General features: G+C 41.2%; 1 protein-coding gene across 26 annotated transcripts in view; it reads right to left on the reverse strand.

The window, feature by feature from the left end:
* The window catches only part of nedd4l.L (NEDD4 like E3 ubiquitin protein ligase L homeolog), a 253,294-nt gene that overhangs the window by 35,860 nt on the left and 193,683 nt on the right, over nt 1–23,751 (reverse strand). For 9 of the 26 annotated variants that reach the window (XM_041569986.1, XM_041570003.1, XM_041569911.1 and 6 more), the window contains 11 exons: nt 22,810–22,871; nt 22,628–22,730; nt 21,789–21,955; nt 17,041–17,173; nt 14,856–15,029; nt 13,079–13,102; nt 12,846–12,920; nt 10,719–10,739; nt 10,274–10,333; nt 4,740–4,871; nt 516–635 (listed from right to left, as the gene is read on the reverse strand). In XM_041569986.1, the coding sequence (XP_041425920.1) occupies nt 516–635; nt 4,740–4,871; nt 10,274–10,333; nt 10,719–10,739; nt 12,846–12,920; nt 13,079–13,102; nt 14,856–15,029; nt 17,041–17,173; nt 21,789–21,955; nt 22,628–22,730; nt 22,810–22,871 (1,071 nt within the window). The remainder of the gene's footprint in view (nt 1–515; nt 636–4,739; nt 4,872–10,273; nt 10,334–10,718; nt 10,740–12,845; nt 12,921–13,078; nt 13,103–14,855; nt 15,030–17,040; nt 17,174–21,788; nt 21,956–22,627; nt 22,731–22,809; nt 22,872–23,751) is intronic. The other 17 variants (XM_041569997.1, XM_041569996.1, XM_018266739.2 and 14 more) reach the window with 11 other exon arrangements.

A 23,751-nucleotide genomic window follows, 5' to 3' on the forward strand; every position in this document is an offset into this window, starting at 1 on the left:
ATCTATAGGTAACAGATTGTGGAAGGTGAGCAATAAGGTCACAAAGAAAGGCATTAAGGAGATCATTTAAGAAATGACACAAATGATACTTTCAGCTTGGTGTTGTGTGGATCCCAGGGTATTCCAAAATGTACATAATTTATCCTCTGAACACGTGAAAAACAACATTCATGTTAAAATACGATTGTGCGATTGACAAGAGACAGATCCCGGGCATATTCCTATCCATCAGAACGGGACATGGCAACATCAACCACCGCACAACGGAAAAGACAAACACAAAATTTTGAAATCAAATCAGGAAATGCTTAGAAACATAAAAATGAGTTAGAAGGAAAAAAAATAACGTTATTTTTTTAAAAAGCAAAGAATAAAAACAAATGAAGAATTTCTATTGCAAGCTATGAAGCGGAAGAGGAAAATGATGACGGCAAGTTGAGATAAGGAGAGGGCAATGCCACCGAGGAGGCCTCGTAAGCCAGAAGAGATCCCAGATAGATGAGGTAAGCTCTCACCTCGAGTGGTGCAGATAAGGTAACTGTGGGTGAACTGAGACTACGAGGCCGTCTGATCTGAGGCTCGCTAAGATGGTTACTACTGTTTGAAGTAGATCCCACTGCCCCGTCCTCGGCGTGCTAGAGGCAAAACAAAGGTTAGCATCCTTCTTTTGCTGAAAGCTGAAATCTATTTCTCCATTATTTTAGGGGTTGTAAGAATATGCAGTTATAATACAGTTATGGGATCCATTATCCGGAAACCCATTATCCAGAAAGCTCTGAATTATGGAAAGGCCATCTCCCATATACTCTATTTTATCCAAAAAAATTAAAAAATTTTAAAAACTGTGATTTGCTTTTTCTCTGTAATAATAAAACAGCAGCTTGTACTTGATCCCAACTAAGATATAATTAATCCTTATTGGAGGCAAAACCAGCCTATTGGGTTTATTTAATGTTTACATGATTTTCTAAGGTAGGAAGACCAAGTTACAGAAAGATCCATTACACGGAAACACCCCAGGTCCCCAGCATTCTGGATAACAGGCCCCATCCCTGTACAGTGAACGAGTTCTCTATCTCCGTTCCAGTTAATCAGGTTCAGCAGGTGGATGGGCTACTTACGGTTCCATCAGAACAACCCAAACAACTAAATCAAGAGTATCCTAGTGGGTTTAGAAAAAATGGGGGGGGGGGGGGAGTATGCTAAAGCGCAAATAAATGGCCTTAGATTAAAATATCTGGGCAGATCTCATGTTATACACCCAACATTGTTCCTCTGCCTCATGTTACCATTGTGCTTTACCAAATGGCTAGCCTTGGCTCATGTAACCTACAGTATATACTTCACAATACTAACAGAGCATTAAAGGGTTCTTCGCCTTTTAGTTATGTCTTAATATGTAATTGAATGGCCAATTCTAAGCAACTTTTCAATTGGTCTTCATTATTTATTTTTATAGTTTTGCCTTCTTCTTCTCACTCTATCCAGCTTTCAAATAGGGGCCAGTGACACCAGTAGGCAAAACTTCTTGCTCTGTGAGGTTACAATGTTATTGTAACTTTTAATAACTTATGTTTCTGTTCAGGTCCTCTCCTGTTCATATATACAGTCATATGAAAAAGTTTGGGAACCCCTCTTAATTCTTTGGAGTTTTGTTTATCATTGGCTGAGCTTTCAAAGTATCAACTTCCTTTTAATATATAACATGCCTTATGGTAGTGACATAAAGTTTATTGGATTAACAGAAAATATGCAATATGCATCATAACAAAATTAGACAGGTGCATAAATGTGGGCACCCCAACTGAGCTATTACATCAAATCTTAGTTGAGCTCCTTTTGCAAATGTAACAGCCTCTAGGCGCCTCCTATAGCCTTTGATGAGTGTCTGGATTCTGGATGGAGGTATTTTTGACCATTCGTTCATACAAAATCTCTCCAGTTCAGTTACATTTGATGGCTGCTGAGCATGGACAGCCTGCTTCAAATCATCCCATAGATTTTCCATGATGTTCAAGTCGGGGGACTGTGACGGCCATTCCACATTATTGTACTTCTCCCTCTGCATAAATGTCTTTGTAGATTTCCAAGTGTGTTTAGGGTCATTGTCTTGTTGGAATATCCAACCCCTGCGTAACTTCAACTTTGTGACTGATGCTTGAACATTATCCTGAAGAATTTGTTGATATTGGGTTGAATTCATCCGACCCTCGACTTTAACAAGGGCCCCACTCCCTGAACTAGCCACACAGCCCCACAGCATGATGGAACCTGCACCAAATGTGACAGTTGGTAGCAGGTGTTTTTCTTGGAATGCGGTGTTCTTCTTCCACCATGCAAAGCACTTTTTATTATGACCAAATAACTAATTTTTTGTCTCATCAGTCCAAAGCACTTTGTTCCAAAATGACTGTTGCTTGTCTAAATTAGCTTACAAGCGACTCTGTTTGTGGCGTGAGTGCAGAAAGGGCTTCTTTCTCATCACCCTGCCATACAGATGTTCTTTGTACAAATTGTGCTGAATTGTAGAACGATGTACAGATACACCATCTTCAGCAAGATGTTCTTGCAGGTCTTTGGAGGTGATCTTTGGGTTGTCTGTAACATTCTCACAATCCTCCTCATATGCCGCTTCTGTATTTTTCTTGGCCTGTCAGACCTGGGTTTTACAGCAACTGTGACTGTGGCCTTCCATATCCTGATTACATTCGTTACAGTTGAAACTGACAGTTTAACCCTCTGAGATAGCTTTTTGTAGCCTTCCTCTGAACCATGATACTGAACAATCTTTGTTTTCAGATCTTATGAGAGTTGCTTTGAGGATCCCATTCTGTCACTCTTCAGAGGAGAGTCAAACAGAAGGACAACTTGCAATTGGTCACCTTAAATACCTTTTCTTGTGATTGGACACACCTGCCTATGAAGTTCAAGGCTTAACGAGCCAATCCAACCAATTATGTGTTGCCAGTAATCAGTATTGAGCAGTAACATGCATTCAAATTAGCAAAATTACAAGGGTTCCCAAATGTTTGCACAGCCAGTTTTTGACATTTGATTTAATTTCATACAACTGAATACTGCTTCACTAAAAATCTTTGTTCAGAAAACACCCCAGTACTCAGATGTTCCTGGGAATATAAGACACACCACTGTTATCTTTTTTGTTCAAAGTGGAGTCAATTATAATGCAAGCTGAGAGGGGTTCCCAAACTTTTTCATATGACTGTATCAGTCTCCCATTCAAACCACTCCCTGGTTGCTAAGGTAAAGTGGACCCTAAAAAACAGATAGCTGCTGGAATACCAAACTGGAAAGCTGCTGAACAAAAAGTGAAATTATTAAAAAAAAAAAAAAAACTACAAATATTAAAAATAAAGGCCAATTGCAAATTGTCTATATTATACTAAAAGTTAACACAAAGGTGAACAACCCCTTTAATGCTAAATAAAACAAGGGATCTATTTCTTAGGGCGTATTGCCATGTTGAAAGGACTGACAAAAGATCCACCATGGATGTTTTTTAGAGAAACCTCCCTAGATATTACTAATGTTGGGAACTAGTTTTAGTAAATGTATGTCATCGAGGTTACCACCCAGGCTGCTTTGTAAAAATCCTTACAGGGGTTGTTTACCTTTAAATTAACTTTAAGTATGGTGTAGAGAGATATATTCTAAGACAATTTGCAATTGGTTTTCATTTTTTATTATTTGTGCTATTTGAGTTATTTAGCTTTTTATTCAGAAGCTCTTCATGTTGAAATTTCAGCAATCTGGTTGCTAGGGTCCAAATTCCCCTAGCAACCATGCAATGATTTAAATAAGAAACCGGAACATGAATAGGAGAGGCCTGAATAGAAAGATGAGTAATAAAAAGTAGCAATAACAATACATTTGTAGCCTATAGGTGGCCATAGATGTTACAATGTCTTTCCAGGAAACATCGTTAGTTTCAATAGACACGTGTAGAGGTCAACCGTCATATATACAGGTAGAAACAATAGAATTCTACATATATCTGACGATTCAGCACTAACAATGGCCAATGTTCGGGTGCCTTCTACGGCGCCCGATCAAAATTTTCCGGCCAGCCCGATCGTTGAGCTGACTGATATCCAAGTCGATATCGGTCGGCTTGTCTCCCACCATACACACACCGAATATCATATGAAAATTTGTTTTGTACTACATTATCAGTGCGGCTATGGCCACCTTTATAGAGCATATTTTTTACAGATGGGGTCAGTGACTCCTGTTTGAAAGCTGGAAAGAGTCAGAAGAAGAAGGCAAATAATTCAAAAACTATAAAAAAAAGAAAAAATGAAAAGTTTCTTAGAATTAGCCATTCTATAACATAATAAAAGTTAATGTATTGGTGAACCACCCCTTTAATTACAACAGTAATTTGCATTTTTTTAATAAAGATTAATTGAGGAAGAATATATTGCTGTGGTGTACTAGTCAGTAACCTAAGATATACTGGCAGATCACCAGCCTTTGGGCAGCACCTACATGGTTTGTCATTTTCTATGAATTAGGTGTGTGGTAGTAGATCTCATCTGGAGACCTTAGACCTCACCAACAGTGGCCATATTCCAGATAAAACTGGTCAATTATGGGCAAAGCTTGTGAACTAGAAATGAGAACTAAAGCCCCCGTGTAGCAATTACTTGTGTGAATAAGGTAGAGGAGCTCTGAGGATCTCTGCTCTGTGTTTGCTGGCGTGTGGCTGCTCTTCATACCTGCACAATAGGTCTGGTCCATGTTGTGGTGCGATTGTTATGATTGACATAATAGGTGCGGCCTTTAGCGTCTTTCCTCTCCTCCCATCCCGATGGCAAACCCGGAGTAGTGTGTACATAGGCCACGGTCGGCTGTTTGTGTGCAGAAAACTATTACCATACTAATACATTGCACAACAATTATCTATAAAAGATATCAAGTGCAGAAAAGGTTCAAGCTCAAAGCAGTTAGAAATAACACAAGTTTTGTACAAAACAGGTAATATTTAAATTAGTGAACAAAATAAGGATTTTACACTCATAGTAGCTATTTAGTACATTATAATTATTCAAAGATATTGCTGTATATTCAGCAGTGAGTGATCAGGAACAGAAACTGTAGTTGGCTTGTACCTTAAGCTGGCCAGAGATGCCAGAGTTTGTTCTCCAAAATAAAACTTGAATGTCAGAAAGACTGCAAACATCTCCAAATTGATCCCTGCACCCCTCCCGGGCAGAACATTGCATGCTTTGTTCTTTTATGACTTTATTTAAAGGAGTTCAACCCCCCTACTAATAAAAACCCTTACCTCCTACCCTACATAGTCTCCCTCCCTGCTCCCCCCATACAGGTGATAACACCTATAATTGCCCCTAATCCTTTAATTACCTCTTGTTGCAGAGTCAGCGCAGCTGAGCTCACGGGTGCCATCTTTGGCTCTTTGGAAAGTGAGTGCCATATTTGTGCATGTGCAGTTGGAGCTAGAGTCCTGCAGCGGGTCGGGTACCAGCGGGTTACCCGCAAAAACCTGCAGTACACATGCAGGTTGCGGGTAGAAGTTCCCGGGTGCGGGTATAGACATACTGTATATAGGTCTTCTCAATATCGATCTTCACTCCTTTTTTATGATCACGTCTACTTCCGATGATCACGTCTACTTTCGATGATGTCACCAATGATGTACTTCTGATGATGTCACTTCGGGTTTACAATAACAGCACTTCCTGTTTCACTCCTTTTTTTCCTGACCATGCCTACTTCCGATGATACCACTTCCGGTTTAAAATGACAGCACTTCCTGATTCTTGATGGTCAGTGGGTTTGCGGGTCCGGGTTGTGGATAAGGTACTTGCAGGTCGGGAAGAGGGTCCAAGCGGGTAAGAATGCGGGTTGCAGGTCTGGGTTGCGGATTGCAGGTACGGGTTCCAAAAAATGGACCCGCAAAGGACTCTAGTTGGAGCAGTCATCCAGTTCAGACAACTGCGCATGCACTGAAAATCACGGAAAACGCCAAAGGGAAGCGACCCAGAAGAATACCAAAGAGCCGGAAGATGGCGCCCATGAGCTCTTTTGTGCTTATTCAGCAAGGAGAGGTAATTTAAGGATTAGGGGCATTTATATGTGTTATCACCTGTGCTGGGGGGAAGCAGAGAGGGGGTCTATGTAGGGTAGGGGGTAGGGATTTATTAGTGGGGGGGTTGAATTCTCCTTTAATCTGAATGGTTAGTGGAAGGTCGGAAGATTGGGACGTCCAATCTTGGTCGGATACAAAGATAAAATTTGCAAGTCAATGGCCAGCTTTAGACACAAGAGTTCATTCATGAAACTATAGGGTTAAACATATAGGCACGTGTTGTAGAGAGTTCCCCAGCTAATCTGAAGCATTGGCACCTCCTAGAAAATGGTATTGTGATTGAGAGAAAAAGGTTGTTATGAGGCAATCGGTTCCACTACCACATTTAAGGCAATCAAAAAAGAACTCAATTTGAATCCAAGGTGTACAACGAGATCCTCTGCATGCAGACTACAATTGGTCGATCAGACTCCACGTTTAAAATCTTCAAATCTTTAAATTCACAAAAGAAAAATCAGGCAGGGAGAGAGCATGAAGCCTGTGATGATGTGATTCATATTGGTTACGAAACGCGTAAAAGCCCTGCTCTCTTCCTGCCCGATTTTTTTTTTTGTGATTTTAAAGATTTTTCAATAAAGCTTTGACAATTTTAAACATGGCGTGTGATTGACCCATTCTGGAGTCTGCATGCAGAGGATCTCGTCGTACACCTTGGATTCTTATTGAATTGTCCCCTGGGAGCCAGAATGGGAGTGATCCGTCTGCTGTGGGGAGCCATTTTCCTCTATTTTTTGCTACGGCAGCGTTTACTTTTTTTGTGGTTCAAAGAAAGAACTCAATGACCTGATTAACCAATGGGATAAAAATAACATCAATTATCTGGTAAAAATGATTATTCGAAATAGCAGGTAGAAAAGACCAATCTGACTTAACACTTGTTTAAAAACCAAAGAAATGGTGAATTATTTGATATCTGCACATAAACCAGATCACACGTTGGCCAAAAAAATTAATTAATATAACAGAGTAAACTCTATTAGTTTCTATTACCAGTCAGGCAACATTGGGCATGACCTTAATCTTACTCACTATTCTGACTTTAATTTCCCCCCATATCATTCATATTAATAAAGACTTCTTTGTCCAAGAGATCTCATTCCTGAAATTGATCCTTAAAGGGGAACTATTGTGAAAATGAAAATGCAATATTGGCTTCATGATACTGAAATAAGAAACTTTCTATAAACAATTCCATAGACTCCATTTTATCCAAATAATCTCAATGATTTCCCTTTTCTGTGTAATAATAAAACAGTAGCTTGCACTTGATCCCAACTAAGATATAATTAATCCTTATTGGAGGCAAAACCAGCCTATTGGGCTTAATTAATAATTTTTTTAGTAGACAAAGTATAAAGATCCAAATTACAGGACGAACCCTTATCTGGAAAACCCTTTCCGGCCTTCTTGATAACAGGTCCCATACTTGTCATATCTTCCAATGTACAGCTCAAGTAACAAAGATGGACTAAATAGAAGATAAATAATGGGGAAAGGTCTCTATTATACAAAACTGCTCTCTTGTGGTGTTTTAAATCCTACAGTTGAAACTTTCTGAGCATTACAAGTCCAAGGGACTGGGCTAAAATACAGAATTACAACTATAAACACATACAGTGTGAGCTGTCATATTGGTTGCCTTGGTTGGGGGGATTAACCATACACAGAAGATAAATGGAGATGTTCTATGGTTGTGGAGACTGCGTCATGCAAGATATGTAATATGGTAGAAGCACCACAATCTTATCCTGTATTATCCGTTAATAGGAAAATCAATGTACCCGCTTTCCTAGGAAACGGTGCAATGTGATAATGTGAACACTGCAAAAGCAGAGAGAAGTTGAGTGGCGCATGAAGAGGAGATGATAGCATTTCACATTCACCTACAGTACCACTTGGCATTCCAATGTTACTGAAGTACTCTCTGAAGTGTTAATTAAAAACCTAAATTAGGCTCAAATCACTTATCTTAAAAAAGACTGTAGACGAGATGTGTGGTGGTGCTGGTGGTGGTGTAGTTATAAAGGGAAAGAACCTGAAAAGATTCCTTTCCTACCTGCATTAAGACTTATTTATTCTAGAGATAACAACCACAGTTCCAGACACATGCTATTACTTTACAATATTAGAAAGATAAACATAAATGGGGGTAATAAGACCCCTAATAATGGGTATGGATGAGATACGTCATCGTGGTAGCTTTTGATTGGCATCACAATCTTTATGGAAAGCAGAAGATCAAGTAGCACTTTGGGGTTGTTCACACTGGAGAAGAATAACTATGTATAAATATATAAGGGGATCATATAATAATCTCTCTAATGCTTTATTTACCAGTAGGTAAAACAAATGGGATTCCGGTTAAATATTAGGAAGGGTTTTTTTTTTACAGTGAGAGCTGTGAAGATGTGGAATTGTCTCCCTGAATCAGTGGTACAGGCTGATACATTAGATATAGCTTTAAGAAGGGGTTGGATGGTGTTTAGCAAGTGAGGGAATACAGGGATATGGGAGATAGCTCATAGTACAAGCTGATCCAGGGACTGGTCCCATTGCCATTTTGGAGTCAGGAAGGAATTTTTCCCCCTCTGAGGCAAATTGGAGAGGCTTCAGGTGTGTTTTTTGCCTTCCTCTGGATCAACTACTACGGTAGTTAGGCAGGTTAAAATGGAGTATAAAATAGAGTTTTGGTGAATGCAAAGACAGAAAATTGGTCCAACTGCGCATGCGCCGACACGCCGCTCTCATTCGGAAGTTTTCAGAAGAGAAGAAGATGGCGCCCGTAAAGTCCGATGCCTGAATCTGCACCAAGGGGTAAGTAAAGAGTTAGGGGCATTTGCCCTGGGTAATACTTAGGCTGGGGGGAAGGAGGGAGGGGGCTATGTAGGGTACGGGGGTAGTGGTCTTTTAACTTTAGGGTTGAATTCTCCTTTAAAAGGTTGAACTTGATGGACGTGTGTCTTTTTTCAACCTATCTTACTATGTTACTGATTCATATAATGCAGAAAATTCACTGGCACAAATGCAAGCAGGGCAAACCCTTGTGTGTTTATTTGTGAGTGTGCTTGCCCTGTTTGCATTTGCCATGTGTGCCAGTGAATTTTCTGCATCATTGAAGATTGAGAGGGTGCTGATCCCGCCATCATTGAGCACTGGGCTCTCAATTCTCAAAAATAAGCACCTGCTTTGAGGTCACTGGGAGCAACATCTGAGAGGTTGGTGAGCAACATGTTACTCATGAGCCACTGGTTGGGGATCTCTGATATCAGGAATTAATGTCCAACACTGAAGTCCATACGTCTGCCCATACGGGATAATAATTCACAAGCATTCAATACACTTAGAGGCACATTTATCAAGGGTTGAATTTCTAATTCATGTAAGTTTTTTTATAAACTACCTTAAATTCTGATTAATTCAAAATTCGACTTGGCGAAATGTATTAATAAAATGGAATTATTAAAACTCAGACGAATTTAAACAACCCAAAAACCCGAAACAAATTTTATCAAACTCCGAAAAAAACTTGAATGTCAGGAAGGCTGCAAACATTTGATCCCTGGACCGCTCCCATTGCATTAAACAGTAATTCGTCAGGTTTTTGGAGGCAAATAGTCAAATTCAAATTCTTAAAGGCCAGAGTATGATAAATCTGGAAAATCTAATTTGAATTTTTTTAAAAAACTCGAATTGAGTTTGGATCATTCCCTAGTCGAATTTGACAATTTTGACCATAATTAGAATTTTCAATTCGACCCTCCATAAATCTGCCCCTTACACTTAGGTATAGAATTGCACCAATTTTTTTGGCTGGTAGTACTTCTCAGCAGCCACAGGGTCCTATTGGCTATAGGAAACACATATGTAAAGAAGAGGACTACTCTAAAAAGTCTTTGCATGTAGATCAGCAAGAGTGCTTTTCTTCTTCAAATGTATGTCGGCCATGACGGTGGAATATCTGAAATGCTGAATGAAGAACCCTGTTGGGACAAACTCTACTGGGCTACATCTCTTTCCGTTCAAACATCTCTTAATTATGAACCCCAAGTTCAATTTTTACACATTGGATTAACTATGGAACCATAGGAAGATGACTCAAACAGTTTCAAATAAATCTGGGAAGATAGGAGAGAACATTACCGTAGAATCCTCACCACCTGTGACAGTTGAGGAACGAGCTCTTCCTGTTGAGGTGCTCGGCTGTTAAATGATAATGTGACCATTAAATAGGTTTAGTTGAGACAAAAATAAAGAAATATGAAAGGGTTGAGTCAGTTTTTACAAATGTACTGCAGGTGGAATTTGATTCGTTAGTGATGAACATGGAGAGGTGATTCGAAAGAGCTGATAATCGCCAACCACCGATTGAAAGAGCATTGTCATTATTAGTTTGAGAGAAGACTCGGACACAAACACAAGGACACATGTACAATGAGGCACAGATTATTCCCAAGAAGAAAGGATGGTAAATATTGGCAGAAAAGTAGGATGAGCTGGAGAAATCAGAAACAAAGAGATGTGCATTGAAGAGAAGATGGACTCAAATACTACACCAATGTGATACGTTATAAATATAGATAGAAACCTGATAGATGTCCTTCAAGATCTTAAATGAATGCGTGTAACAAAAAAATCAACTTGTTGGCCTTCAGGCTGGGCTTGTTGGAATATATAAGACGGCACATAAGAAACCACCCATATGTTTCTCAAGACCCCTATCCAATTAGAAAAGACCCCAATCCAATGTAACAGACTCCATCCGTTTGGGAACAATATGCTATAAATACATAAGGATATAAAATTATCCTGCACAAAATGTTTGATATTTTGTATTGTTGTGTTTATTCGCTACAATTCCTGTCAGGGTACAATTAATTATACCTGTATTATACCTGTAAAGCTACGCATAGGGGCAGATTTATCAAAGTGGGAATTTAGAACTCACCACAATAAAACTCACTCACTGTCTATTCATTCTTATGGGATTTTTAAAAGCATATTTATCAAATGAGAAACTCCATTGCTAAATATGATTCTAAAAAATCCCATAGGATTGAATAGAACATGGGTGAGTTTTTCTGGGGTGAGTTCTAATCTCACATTTTGATACATCTGCCCCATACTATTGGATTGTTTGTTCATCCTCAATAATATCTGAAGAAGCCGAGGGGGTAGAGGAACATTTTGGGCCTATACACAGGCAAAGAGGCTGCCAGCTTTGTCAGTGGTGGCTGAGCTGACAGTTGGTAAGCTAATTTACTCCGTGCAGGTGCAAATAAATGGGCACACTTTGCACTCTGCCCTGCATGTAAACTAATTGCCATGGGTCTCTGCACTCCTACAGAAACCTGCGTTCTACCCATGAATACCCTGCAATCTGTAGTTCTGTATTCATGGGCGGCACCTAAGCCTCTCCCCCTGCTGCCCCCTAACTTGTGCATCATTTAGACATGCAATTTAGGGAATAAGGACGCTCTTTTTATTCAACGTTAGGTGCAAGCTCAGCAGCACCCTGGATATAGGTGCTTTTGTACTAAGGGGCACAGTAAATGATCTCTGGTGTCTGCCATGTGCATGTTAAGGAAACTGTATTATGAATAATTTTAGGGTGAAGTGAGTATCTCTTAGACACTGGGCTACTTAATTGTCACTATAATTCTGAAGGGTGGGGATAAAACTCCATCCTGACCCCCAAAATGATAATCAGGTGTCGCTTTAAAGGAGAAGGAAAACTACCGAAGCAGTTTATTGCCAGTAGAAAAGCCACAATAGTGCAAGCTATTTGACTATATTTATTCTTCAGAATGCTTTACCATACCTGAGTAAACAGCTCTATAAGCTCTCTGTTTGTTTAGGATAGCAGCTGTTATATTAGCTTGTTGTGACATCACTTCCTGCCTGAGTCTCTCCCTGCTCACTCATAGCTCTGGGCTTAAATTACAGCAGGGAAGGAGGAGGGAGGGGCAGAGAAGCAAACTGAGCATGCTCAAGCCCTAGCCCTGGAGGTTTAAGCTGAAAACAGGAAGTCTGATACAGAAGCCCATGAGTACACAATAGAAGGAAAGAAATGTGGTGTTTCTTTTGACAAAGGTCTCAGAGCAGGGTTTACTGATGTATTTATATAGACCTTTCTGATAAAGCTTACTTAATTTTAGCCTTTCTTTCCCCCCGTCACATTTAGAAATCCGCCTAAATGTCTCTAAAGTAAATCTGCAGGCACATATCCAAGGAGAAAGCTGATTACACACACACAAATCAGAATAGCAATGAGTGCAGAAAGTAGATCAGAAGACCAATCACCAATGAATCAGAAGGAAAGTCAAAACAGCAGCCTTAAGTAACACATCAGTCAGCCTTTTCCTGTGAATACATTGTGTTTAAAAGCAAAGATAAACACTTTAGCCCAGGCTACGTAACCCACAGGAACCAATCAGCAAGTAGCAAGATTGGTTGCTATGGGTTACTAGACCTGAGGCAAACGGTATCTGTTATAGTGCATTACCCATTTCGCTTCGTTATTCAGCACATCATTATTTAAAGATAAACCGTAACTGAGTTATTGCATGAATTTATCAGTGAAAAGAATTATTGTTTGATATTTTTGCCGAACAGCATTAGGAAAAGGCCGATGATTAATCATTTACATTTATTTTGTCTCTCGCAGGAAAAGGGCAAGACGAGACAATTAAAAAAGTAAAGAAATGTGATTTACCAGTGATAAATGAGCCTGATCGGCGACACCATCTGTCACACTGCAAGACCTCAATCGCGTGGACGGTTCTCTCTGCTGGAAACAAATGATTTCTGCCGTGAATTTGTTGTAACGTCTCCAATTTTCCCAACATCCAATACCAACACATAAACTGTATAACCTTTCACTTGACACAATTGTTTGCCTTTATTTATATATAATTAGTCACCACATGTGAGGTAAGAAGTAGTTACCTTTTGCCTCTCCCAAGCTGTTTGCTGCAGTGAAGAGAAGATCGTGTCTATGGTTAGTATTGGTTGTAGCTTCCCCGAGTACGGCAGTTCACAATTAAAACTTCTAGTCTACGCTCAGCAATAACTATGTATATATATATATATATATATACTCCTAGGCTGGATGCAAGCACTTAGCTATATATACATAATCTCCCTGGAATTGACTCTGTTCTTTGGATGCACAGAGTCTTCAATTGGGTTTGGGATTTGGCTCAATCTCAGCCATTTTTGCAGGATTTGGATTCAGCAGAATCTTTAGGGTTCCGATTTGGTTTGGTCCATGTGATGTTAAAACTCTGAACAACTAAATGTGACCCGCTTTTGTTCACAGACAACAAATCTTATCACGTTTCAATTAGGAATCCACTATTTTCGGATTCGGCCGACAGCCCCGGAATCCTGTGTGACAGATTCAGCTGAATACCGAACGCAATCAGAACCCTAATTTACATATGCAAATCAGGGCAAGGAAAGGCGAAAGAGAAGTTACCTTTTATTTTTTTTACTTCCTCGTTTATGTAACAAAAAGTCATGTGATTTTAAAGGATAAGTAAACCTTAAAAATAAGTGAATGTAAAATTGATGAGGGTGCTATTCTAAGCACTTTTGCAATGTACATTCATTATTTATTTATTTTTAATTCCAAGATATTAAAGGATACATGTACTGTTAATATGAATGAATTTTGTTACAACAGCGCCACCTGCTGGTCATTTTCCCACCAGTCTGACCACCAAGTAGTCAAGGAAGTTGTCAGGAGAAAGAAAGAGGCTGCTCTGATGTTCTTCTGCTTAGGAAACATTTGAGAAAGTTTTCTAATTTTTCTTTAACTTCCTTGACTACTTGGTGGTCAGACTGGTGGGAAAATGACCAGGGAAAATGAAACGATGGAAACCAGAGAAGAAGCTTGCATGTACAGATACATGTACTGTTGACATAAATGAATTGTGTTACAACAGCGCCACCTGCGCTGTTGTAACACAATTCATTTATGTCAACAGTACATGTATCCTTTAATATCTTGGAATTAAAAATAAATAAATAATTGAGCAAAAGTGCTTAGAATAGCACCCTCATCAATTTTACATTGGATTTTGGTTAGGCCAGGCACAAGGATTCAGTAGAATCCTGCAGAAAAAGGTTGAATACCGAACCGAATCCTGGAGTCTGAGCACACATGGAGATTAGGGGAGATTAGTCGCCCAGCGACAATTCGCCTCTTCTGCGAGCGACTAATCTTCCCGCAATGCCTTCCCGCTGGCTAGAATCTAAATTGCTGGCGGGTTGGCACTCGGAGCACTTAGTTTGCCGAAGTCGCACTTGTTTCCTCATGAAGCAACTTCGGAAAACGAAGCGCTCCAAGTGCCACCCCGCGAGCGACTTACATTCTAGCTGTCAGGAAGGCATTGTGGGGAGATTAGTCGTCGGAAGAAGAGGCGATTTGTCGCCGGGTGACTTATCTCCCCGAATCTCCACGTGTGTCTCTGCCCTTAGCTACAAGTTAACTAGCCCACAGCTGTCATACACTTACATAGATAATATTTATTGTACAATGACTAAAAACCGTAATCGCTGCTGAATTGAAATGTAACAGCTGCTCTTTTACCCGAGGTGGAACCCAGCAGGACACCCCATGAATAAAGAAAAATGCAAATACTACTTTTACCTTTTATCATTACTTCTTTACCATTATGATCACAGGCCTAAGGGCAATATTCATGTATATTTTACTTACAATCATAGAACTAAACTGTTCCCCATTGGACTCGGAGGTAATACGCAGCCTCCTATTCAGCTCCTCAGACAGTTCCAGAGCGCTGGCCCGAGAATCCGGCGATGCAGGAGGCGGGAGAGATTGGTTTAACGTGTCTGTCGTCAAAGTCATTTCCTCGGAAATAGTTTCCCATGGCTGATATAGAGAAAAGATCATAATTTAAATGCATTTAAGCTCCTACCTCCCACCAACAATATACATACATGTCCAACATTATTCATATCACATTGTTCTGTCTTTTGAAACGATGGAAACCAGAGAAGAAGCTTGCAAAGCTGACTACTGCCACACTCTTTCGTGAGACAGAACCAGCCGTTCAGCAAGGGACAGAAAAATGGCTGTTATTAATTACTGCTTCTAATGAATGTCATAACTCGTTAATACACTGTAGAAGTCACTTACAATTCTGAGAGGCATCTGAGGATGAGATGTGCACCTCATACTGGATAAAAACTAGAAGATGTAGCCCAGCCCTCCTGCCTTCCATTTGTGTCTTATTAGCCCCCTACATGCTTCCACCCCAACTCCTGACTAGAAAGCTGCCAAATGCAGACTCTATTAAAGAGACCTGTGGCAATTCACCAATAGCAAAACGCAGTGTGCAAAAAAACGGGTGAATTGTGTCCATTTTTATGTATTTAGTACACTGCTCAGGAGGTTGTAAATGACCCCTGGTACTGCTTTGATGTCTGCAACCATTTTTAATTTAATACTTACCGTATACATTCAGGAGAACTAAAACTTAACTAAAGAAGTAGGTAGAAATGTTGCACATGATGTTTTGTGCTTCGGTACCAGCCCAAGGCAACCACAGCCTTTAGCAGTAAAGATCTGTGTCTCCAAAGATGCCCCAGTGGCTCCCCATCTTCTTTTCTGCTGATTCACTGCACATGCTCTGTGCTGCTGTCACTTACTGAGCTTAGGGACCCACTCACAATATACAGTACACATAGAATAGAAATGTCACAATATAAGGCTGATTAGTAATTAATACACATAATTACTACATGGCAGCACAGAAACCAGTGCAATTAGCATCAGAATTTAATAATCAGCAAACCTGTAGCATCAGCTTATATTACAGGGGAAGCTCATTTTCTGCTGGATAATTAGTGACGAGCCCTAAGCTTAGCTTCTCAACAGCCAATCAGAGCCCACTGAGCATGTGAGTGTCACAGACACTTTCCAAGATGGTGACCCCCTGTGACAAGTTTGAAGTCCTGGATCATTGCTGATATTGACAAGCTGAAACTTTAGCCTCGTGCAATAAGTTCACGATATAAAATATGGCATGTTTAGCCATATTAATTTTTAGAGTTTAGTTCTCCTTTAAAAGGCTATGTCGGTATCAATTCAAGAACCTACTTAGTGCTACCATAAAATCTACGATTTTTTCTCTAACATATCATATATACATTGCCAATGCAGTGGAGATGCAGTCCCTGAGGCCAGAGTAAAGGTGGCCATACACGGGCCGATAAAAGCTGCCGACAGACCTTGTCGGCAGCTTATTGGCCCGTGTATGGGGCCCCCAACGGGCTTCACCGATCGAGATCTGGCCGAAAGTCGGGCAGATCTCGATCGGATGGGACAGAAAATCCCGTCGGATCGCGGCCGCATCTATTCGTTGATGCGGTCCCGCGATCCGACCGCCCGTTAAGGCATCGTTAGGATCCGATCGTTGGGCCCTAGGGCCAACGATCGGATCAGCCCGATATTGCCCACCTCAAGGTGGGCGTTTCGGAGGGAGATCTGCTCGTTTGGCGACAAACGAGTGGATCTCTCAGTGTATGGGCACCTTAAAGGGGTCACATACCAAAAGCAGGCGATATCAGGCTAATCTGATTGATCGGTCCTAGGGCCAATCAGATTACAATGAAGGGAATAGGCGCCAATGGGACGATGACGGCATCAACTAGCCAATGCTGTTCTTGATTGGATGGGAAAATCAAACCTGCTTGATTGGCATCTGGCCAATATTTGGGAAGATATTGGTCAGGGAGTCCCATCAGAGGCCCCATACATAGGCAGATAAGATGCTGAATCGGTCTAAAGGACCTGAATCAGTTTAATCTGCCCGTGTATGGCCATCTTGGTACAAACCATACACTGAAGGAAACCACAAAACTGTCATCTCAGCACTCACCTCTGGAACATCCCCCGCTCCTTCTAAATGGTCAGGTTCTAGGTCTTCACTGATATGTCTCCGAGAGCGGAACACCCGGTGGGCCTCTTGCTGTATGTGCCGAATGTTGTTGTCCGATTCGGATGTAACATCTCTGCGCGGGATGAAGTGAAAGAGAGATGTTAAGATATTCCCTGCTGCTCATGTCAACACACCAGCGGCATTCTGTCACATGTCATTTTATAGTCGTTTTTATCATTATTTTGGGAAGTTTTCCCAAAGCAGGTCCATATATCACCACGCACACAAAATATAATTCTAGCAATTAACGTGTTAATCCCAACATCTCGCCTTGCGTTCCCTAGAACCGGTTTGGTTGTACAGTGTTTCTGCTTCCCCACGTTTGCGATGAGTGTTAATATCAAAAGCAAATAAGATTAACACAAGTGCCTTCTATTTTAATACCCAAGAGTCTCGCAGAGTGTTTATCCTTATATCAAAATGGTATGTATGGCATCACTTGTAAAGAGCTTACCGCAGGCTGAATATACAGAGCCCTGGCATGATGCCATGTCACACCAGGGGACTTTCTTGAGACAATTTAATGTACGGGGCTTTATTGGTGACTTTTGGGGGGGCAAGCTGCAGTTCTGCGGATTACATAGAATTTGGAAAACGTGTGAATTAAAGTATCTTTTGCTTCGTACAGGAAAGGTACAATCTGCACCAACATGTGTGCCATGCACTTGCCAATGCCAGTGTGGGTGGTGGCTGCTATAATCTGTATGATAATATGCCCTTATAGGATAAGTAAACCTTACAAATAAGTGTATGTAAAATTAACGATAGTGCTATTCTAAGCACTTTTGCAATGTACATTATTTATTTATTTTTAATTCCAAGATATTAAAGGATACATGTACTGTTAACATGAATGAATTTTGTTACAACAGCGCCACCTGCTGGTTATTTTCCCACCAGTCTGACCACCAAGTAGTCAAGGAAGTTGTCAGGAGAAAGAAAGAGGCTGCTCTGATGTTCTTCTGCTTAGGAAAAAAAATTAGAAAGCTTTCTCAAATTTTTCCTAAGCAGAAGAACATCAGAGCAGCCTCTTTCTCCTGACAACTTCCTTGACTACTTGGTGGTCAGACTGGTGGGAAAATGACCAGCATGTGCTGCTGTTGTAACAAAATTCATTCATGTTAACAGTACATGTATCCTTTAATATCTTGGAATTAAAAATAAATAAATAATGAATGTGCATTGCAAAAGTGCTTAGAATAGCACCCTCATCAATTTTATATTCACTTATTTTAAGGTTTACTTATCCTTTAGGGCAGAGACACGCTCAGATTCGGGGAGATTTAGTTGCCCGGCGAACAAATCGTCTCTTCTTTGGGGCGACTAATCTTCCTGAACAACCTCCCGACGACTAGAAACGAAATCTCCAGCGGGATGGCACACGGAGTGCTTCGTTTTCCGAAGTCGCCCAAAGTTTTCTCATGAGACAACTTCGGGTGACTTTGGAAAACGAACAGCACTGATTGCCATCCCACCGGAGATTTACATTCTAGCCAGCGGGAGGCAGTTCGGGGAGATTAGTCGCCCGAAACAGAGGAGATTTGTCGCTGGGCGACTAATCTCCCCGAATCTGAGCGTCTCTGCCCTTAAGGGTAAGGACACACTGGACGATTTGTCGCCAACGTTTTGAAAAGACGATTCACAGCGACTATTGGCACAGAGCGATTTGTATCCCATTACTCTGTGCGGTACGTGCTCCACCCAAACCGGAAACGGTTTGTGCTTCCCGCTGTAACCTGGCGTCTTTACGTGCTTGCGTTCTTGCGTCATTGCGTTCGCATTGTAATTTGAATACAAATGCTGCTACTTATCTGTATGTGTGTGCGTGTCTAGGAGATTTCAGTGCTTTTCTAAGTACATGCTATTTCTGATAAATCACTCGGAAAAGGGTCTCAGTGCGTTTTGGAGCTACAGGCGATTCACAAACGCGCTGTGGGCACAGGAGCTGGCGTCTTTCATTTGGTTTTGTTCAGAGACAAAATGAGCGATATGTCGCCGCGATTTGCTTTTTAAAAACGTTGGCGACAAATCGTCCAGTGTGTCCTGTAGCTCCAAAACGCACTGAGACCCTTTTCCGAGCGATTTATCAGAAATAGCATGTACTTAGAAAAGCACTGAAATCTCCTAGACACGCACACACATACAGATAAGTAGCAGCAATTGTATTCAAATTACAATGCGAACGCAATGACGCAAGAACGTAAAGACGCCAGGTTACAGCGGGAAGCACAAACCGTTTCCGGTTTGGGTGGAGCACGTACCGCACAGAGTAATGGGATACAAATCGCTCTGTGCCAATAGTCGCTGTGAATCGTCTGTTCAAAAAAGACGATCGTCTTGTTGCCGCGATTTACTTTTTTAAAACGTTGGCGACAAATCGTCCAGTGTGTCCCTACCCTAAGAAAGCAACACTGGTTACTTTTTGTAGGAACTAGATAATGGCCTTTTATGGCAACTGTACTAAATGATGGGCTAATACCACAATAATTCCTCTAGGTTAGTTCCACAGTTAGTAAGGCAAGTGGTCTATTGGTGCCTTTAATCGGCACAGTAATGGGTAATACAGAGTCACCTTTAGGATTGCTGAATATGTCATTAAAAATGGAAAGCTTAGCCCAAGGGCAAAGCACATGAATAGCATCACACAGAATGCGATGTCTGCTCAGAGGAATGTTTTACCATATATTTTACCAACAGCCTTTAACCTTCCCATTAATAACTTGGAGCCTGCGATAATAAAGAATAGCTAAAAACACTGAATGGGCTTATATTTGAACGATACTAATCCTGAGCATATGCAAACACTACACAGCTAAATGCAGCCGCAGCACCGGCCTTATGAACTATTCATGAGTCTGTACATTATTTATAGCAATGGTTTTTTTCACCAGACAAGGCAGATGATTTCCGACATTGCCAGAAAGTCTCCATGCTAAACACTTGTTTATTGTTGGGTTGCTATTTATTTGCATGCGAGCTGAGAAATAACATTGTATGGATCATGTATGATCACAAGATGCAACACAGTAAAATAACCGGTTTATTTCGTTCACCGAATATTCCTTCTGTGCATATTTGCATTTGTATCGGCACATTCCATATCATTTCCCTTCTCTGTATATTTATTATTTTTACAGACTGGTAGGAGCCGCAATATTGTTTCCCATAGGATTACACAATAAAGTGGGAGCAGCTTTAGTTTTTGTAGTAGGAGATTGAATTGTCCCCATCGTGTTTTCCTTGATATTTGCTTTTTTACTGGAAGCTGCCATTTTTGTCCATTAAATAGCATGGAAAGTTCACATGGGTGGGTTCCTTTCTACCTCTGTCCTTTTGTATTGGTTATATGTGACCTGTATATTCAGTGTAAACACCCATTTATTGGACAGCACTGTGGATTATGTTGGTGCTTTATAAAAAAAACAAAAAAAAAACTGGGGCTGCACCGAATACAGGAATCAGTTCGGGATTCGGACATTTTCATGCAGGATTCGGATTCAGCCGAATCCTTCTGCCCAGCCAAACTGAATTCTAATTTGCATATGCAAAATAGGGGCGGGGAGGGAAATCGCATGACTTTTTGTCACAAAACAAGGAAACAAAAAATGTTTCCCCTTTCCACCCCTAATTTGCATATGCAAATTAGAATTTGTCTTCAGTTCGGGATTCGGCCAAATCTTTCACGAAGGATCAACTTCGGGCGACTTCGGAAAATGAAGTGCTCGAATGCCACCCACACTGCGATTTAGATTCTATCCGACGTGGAAGCAGTTCGGGGAGATTAGTCGCCTGAAGAAGAAGCGTTTTGTCGCTAGGCGACTAATCGCCCCCAGTAGCTTAGTGTGCCCCTGCCCTTAGAAGCAAAGGTGCTAATGGTGCAGAACTTGTTTACTTATCTATCCTATTGCATTCTATAAACACTGACATTCTTGCCTGACACCAATTAGAAAACTTGTAAAAAAAATCCTTGGCCCCCCATTTTTAGCTGACTGCTCCCCTGCAGAGCCCCCCAAGCAGAACCACATCTGTGTAGAGATACACCGAATCTACGATTTTGGATTCGGCCGAACCCTCAAATCCTTCTCTAAAGATTCGGACGAATACCGAACCGAAACCAAATCCCAATTTGCATATGCAAATTAGAGGTGGGAAGGGAAAACATATTTTACTTCCTTGTTTTGTCACAAAAATTCACGCGATTTCCTTCCTCACCCCTAATTTGCATATGCAACCCAGACCCGCAACCCACATTCTTACATGCTTGGACCTGCTACCCGACCCGCAAGTACCTTATCCGCAACCCAGACCCGCGACCCGCTGACTATCAAAAATCAGGAAGTGCTTTCATTGTAAACCAGAAGTGACATCATTGGAAATAGGCGTGATCAGAAAAAAGGGAGCAAAACAGGAAGTACTGTCATTGTAAATCGGAAGTAGGAGTGGTCAGAAAAAAGGAGTAAAAATCGATATTGAGAAGACCCACGGCCCGATCTGCAAACCTGCAGAACCGCCGACCCGCGTCTATACCCGCAGGGTACCGCAGGTTTTTGCGATTAACCCGCGGGTACCCAACCCACTACAGGACTCTAGCATAAGCATTGCTTCGGATTTCTGAAGTTGCCCAGGAAGTTATAAGGTACAAGGTTCAAGATCATAAATCAGATCCCAGTTCACACAGCAGTACTTACACGAGACTTGGCCTTTGCCACTGAGTGGTTTTGTTATTATGGTTGACGTAATACGTGCGCCCGAGATTGTCCACTTTTTCTTCCCATCCCGGTGGCATGGGTGGAGCGGGGAGCTCTTGCTGATGTGGAGAGCTTGAATCGTTGGAGTCCACAACATCCCAGGCCTGCTGGAATGAATAAGATACAATAGATCTACTGGTCTGTGTTGAAAGCTGGTGTAAACCATCGACATTACTATGTATGGTCATGAATGCCTTCAATGATATTAGTAATAGAAATATCTATGTTACAAGCTGCCAAATAAGCGGATCTTTGCCCAGGTAGGTCCCACCTGGGCCAAACTAGACTGATATGATGATCTGCCCCAAATCTAATACCTGGATAACATACAGACTCTGTGCAGACTTGCTAAAATAGAGGACGAGATGCCCAGCCTGACGCCGTCCTCACCCAACAGGATTTTCCCACCTTCTAAGTCGATATGCGATCCACCCTGATCGGTAAAGAAGGCTGTTGCTTTGGTCTCCAGATAATGAATGGCCAATATAATAAGTCAGTCTTCAGGAACAACTCCCTCATATCAGGACTATTTGGCCTACAACTGTAAATGACGGATTGGGTGCCAGATCAGGTGACCTGGCTGAAGAAGCAGACCTCTATGTAACCTGTATGGCAGCTCACATGTCTTTTCTGTCTGTGTAAATGGCTAATTAACTGATCATTAAGGCTCATGCTCCTACCCAAGTCTAATCTCAGATTTCCAAAAACACAATATGAGACCAACAACTTGCTATTTAACAGGAAAAGAGACTGAGGATTAGCAACGTCATGATCCTCACCTCTGATTCTTCTCTGTGCTCATTATTCTCTTCTTCCTGCATTCCGTTCTTTGGCAAATAGGCCATCTTCAGTCTCAAGAAACCCTTAACCCGGGATTTGTGGCTTTAAAAGAAATCACATGTTCACATATCCAGTTAATAACAATTAGAAAGGCAAATGAAAGCCAATGTTCTGGCCATACCTTCTTGGTCTGAGTAAGAAGTCTTTGAATGTGTATGGTCTTTCCATTGTTGGATCTTCTGTCTGTTAACAAGAACAGTTAATTTTCAACCTTGACTTTCAGCGCAATTGAAGTTTTGTTCTTGGGAGTGAACAGCACATGCAATTATTTAACCCTCATTCAGCTACACAGAAACCTGATAAGACAAGAGCCACTTCAATTCAGATTGGGATTACGTAGAGTCCACTGATTGTTAAAGGGACAAATGAAATCCCAAATAAAAGTGTTTCAGTTGCTTCGCAGCTCAGGAGATATGTTGGCCACAGTCAAAATGTGCTTCCTTTGCATTTTCCCACAATTGAGTCTTAAGGGTCTGGCCACACGGGCAGTTTTATGGAAGATTAGTCGCCAGGCGACAAATCTCATCTTTTTTGCGGCGACTAATCTCCCCGATCTGCCTTCCCCAGCCTTCCGCCGGTTTAAATGTAAATCACCTGGGGGCAGGCACACGGAACGCTTCATTTTCCGAAGTCGCCTGAAGTTTCCTTGTGAGGCAATTATGGGTGACTTCGGAAAACGAACTGTGTGCCTGCCCCCAGGCGATTTACATTTTAGCCGGCGGAAGGCAGATCTGGGAGATTAGTTGACGCGAAGAAGAGGAGATTTGTAGCCTGGCGACTAATCTCCCCGAATCTGCCCATGTGGCCAGACCCTAAAGGAGAAGGAAAGGCTAAAACTAAGTAAGCTTTATCAGAAAGGTCTATATAAATACATCAGTAAACCCTCAAAGTAATGCTGCCCTGAGTTCTCTGTCAAAAGAATCTAGGGATGCAATGAATCCAGGATTCAGTTTCGGGATTCAGCCAGGATTCGGCCTTTTTCAGCAGGATTCGGATTCGGCCAAACCCTTCTGCCCGGCCGAATCGAATGTGAGGAGGAAAATAGTGTGACTTTTTGTCAAAA

The sequence above is a fragment of the Xenopus laevis genome, chromosome 1L, assembly GCF_017654675.1.
Source record: "Xenopus laevis strain J_2021 chromosome 1L, Xenopus_laevis_v10.1, whole genome shotgun sequence".
NCBI classification, from domain to species: Eukaryota; Metazoa; Chordata; class Amphibia; order Anura; family Pipidae; genus Xenopus; species Xenopus laevis.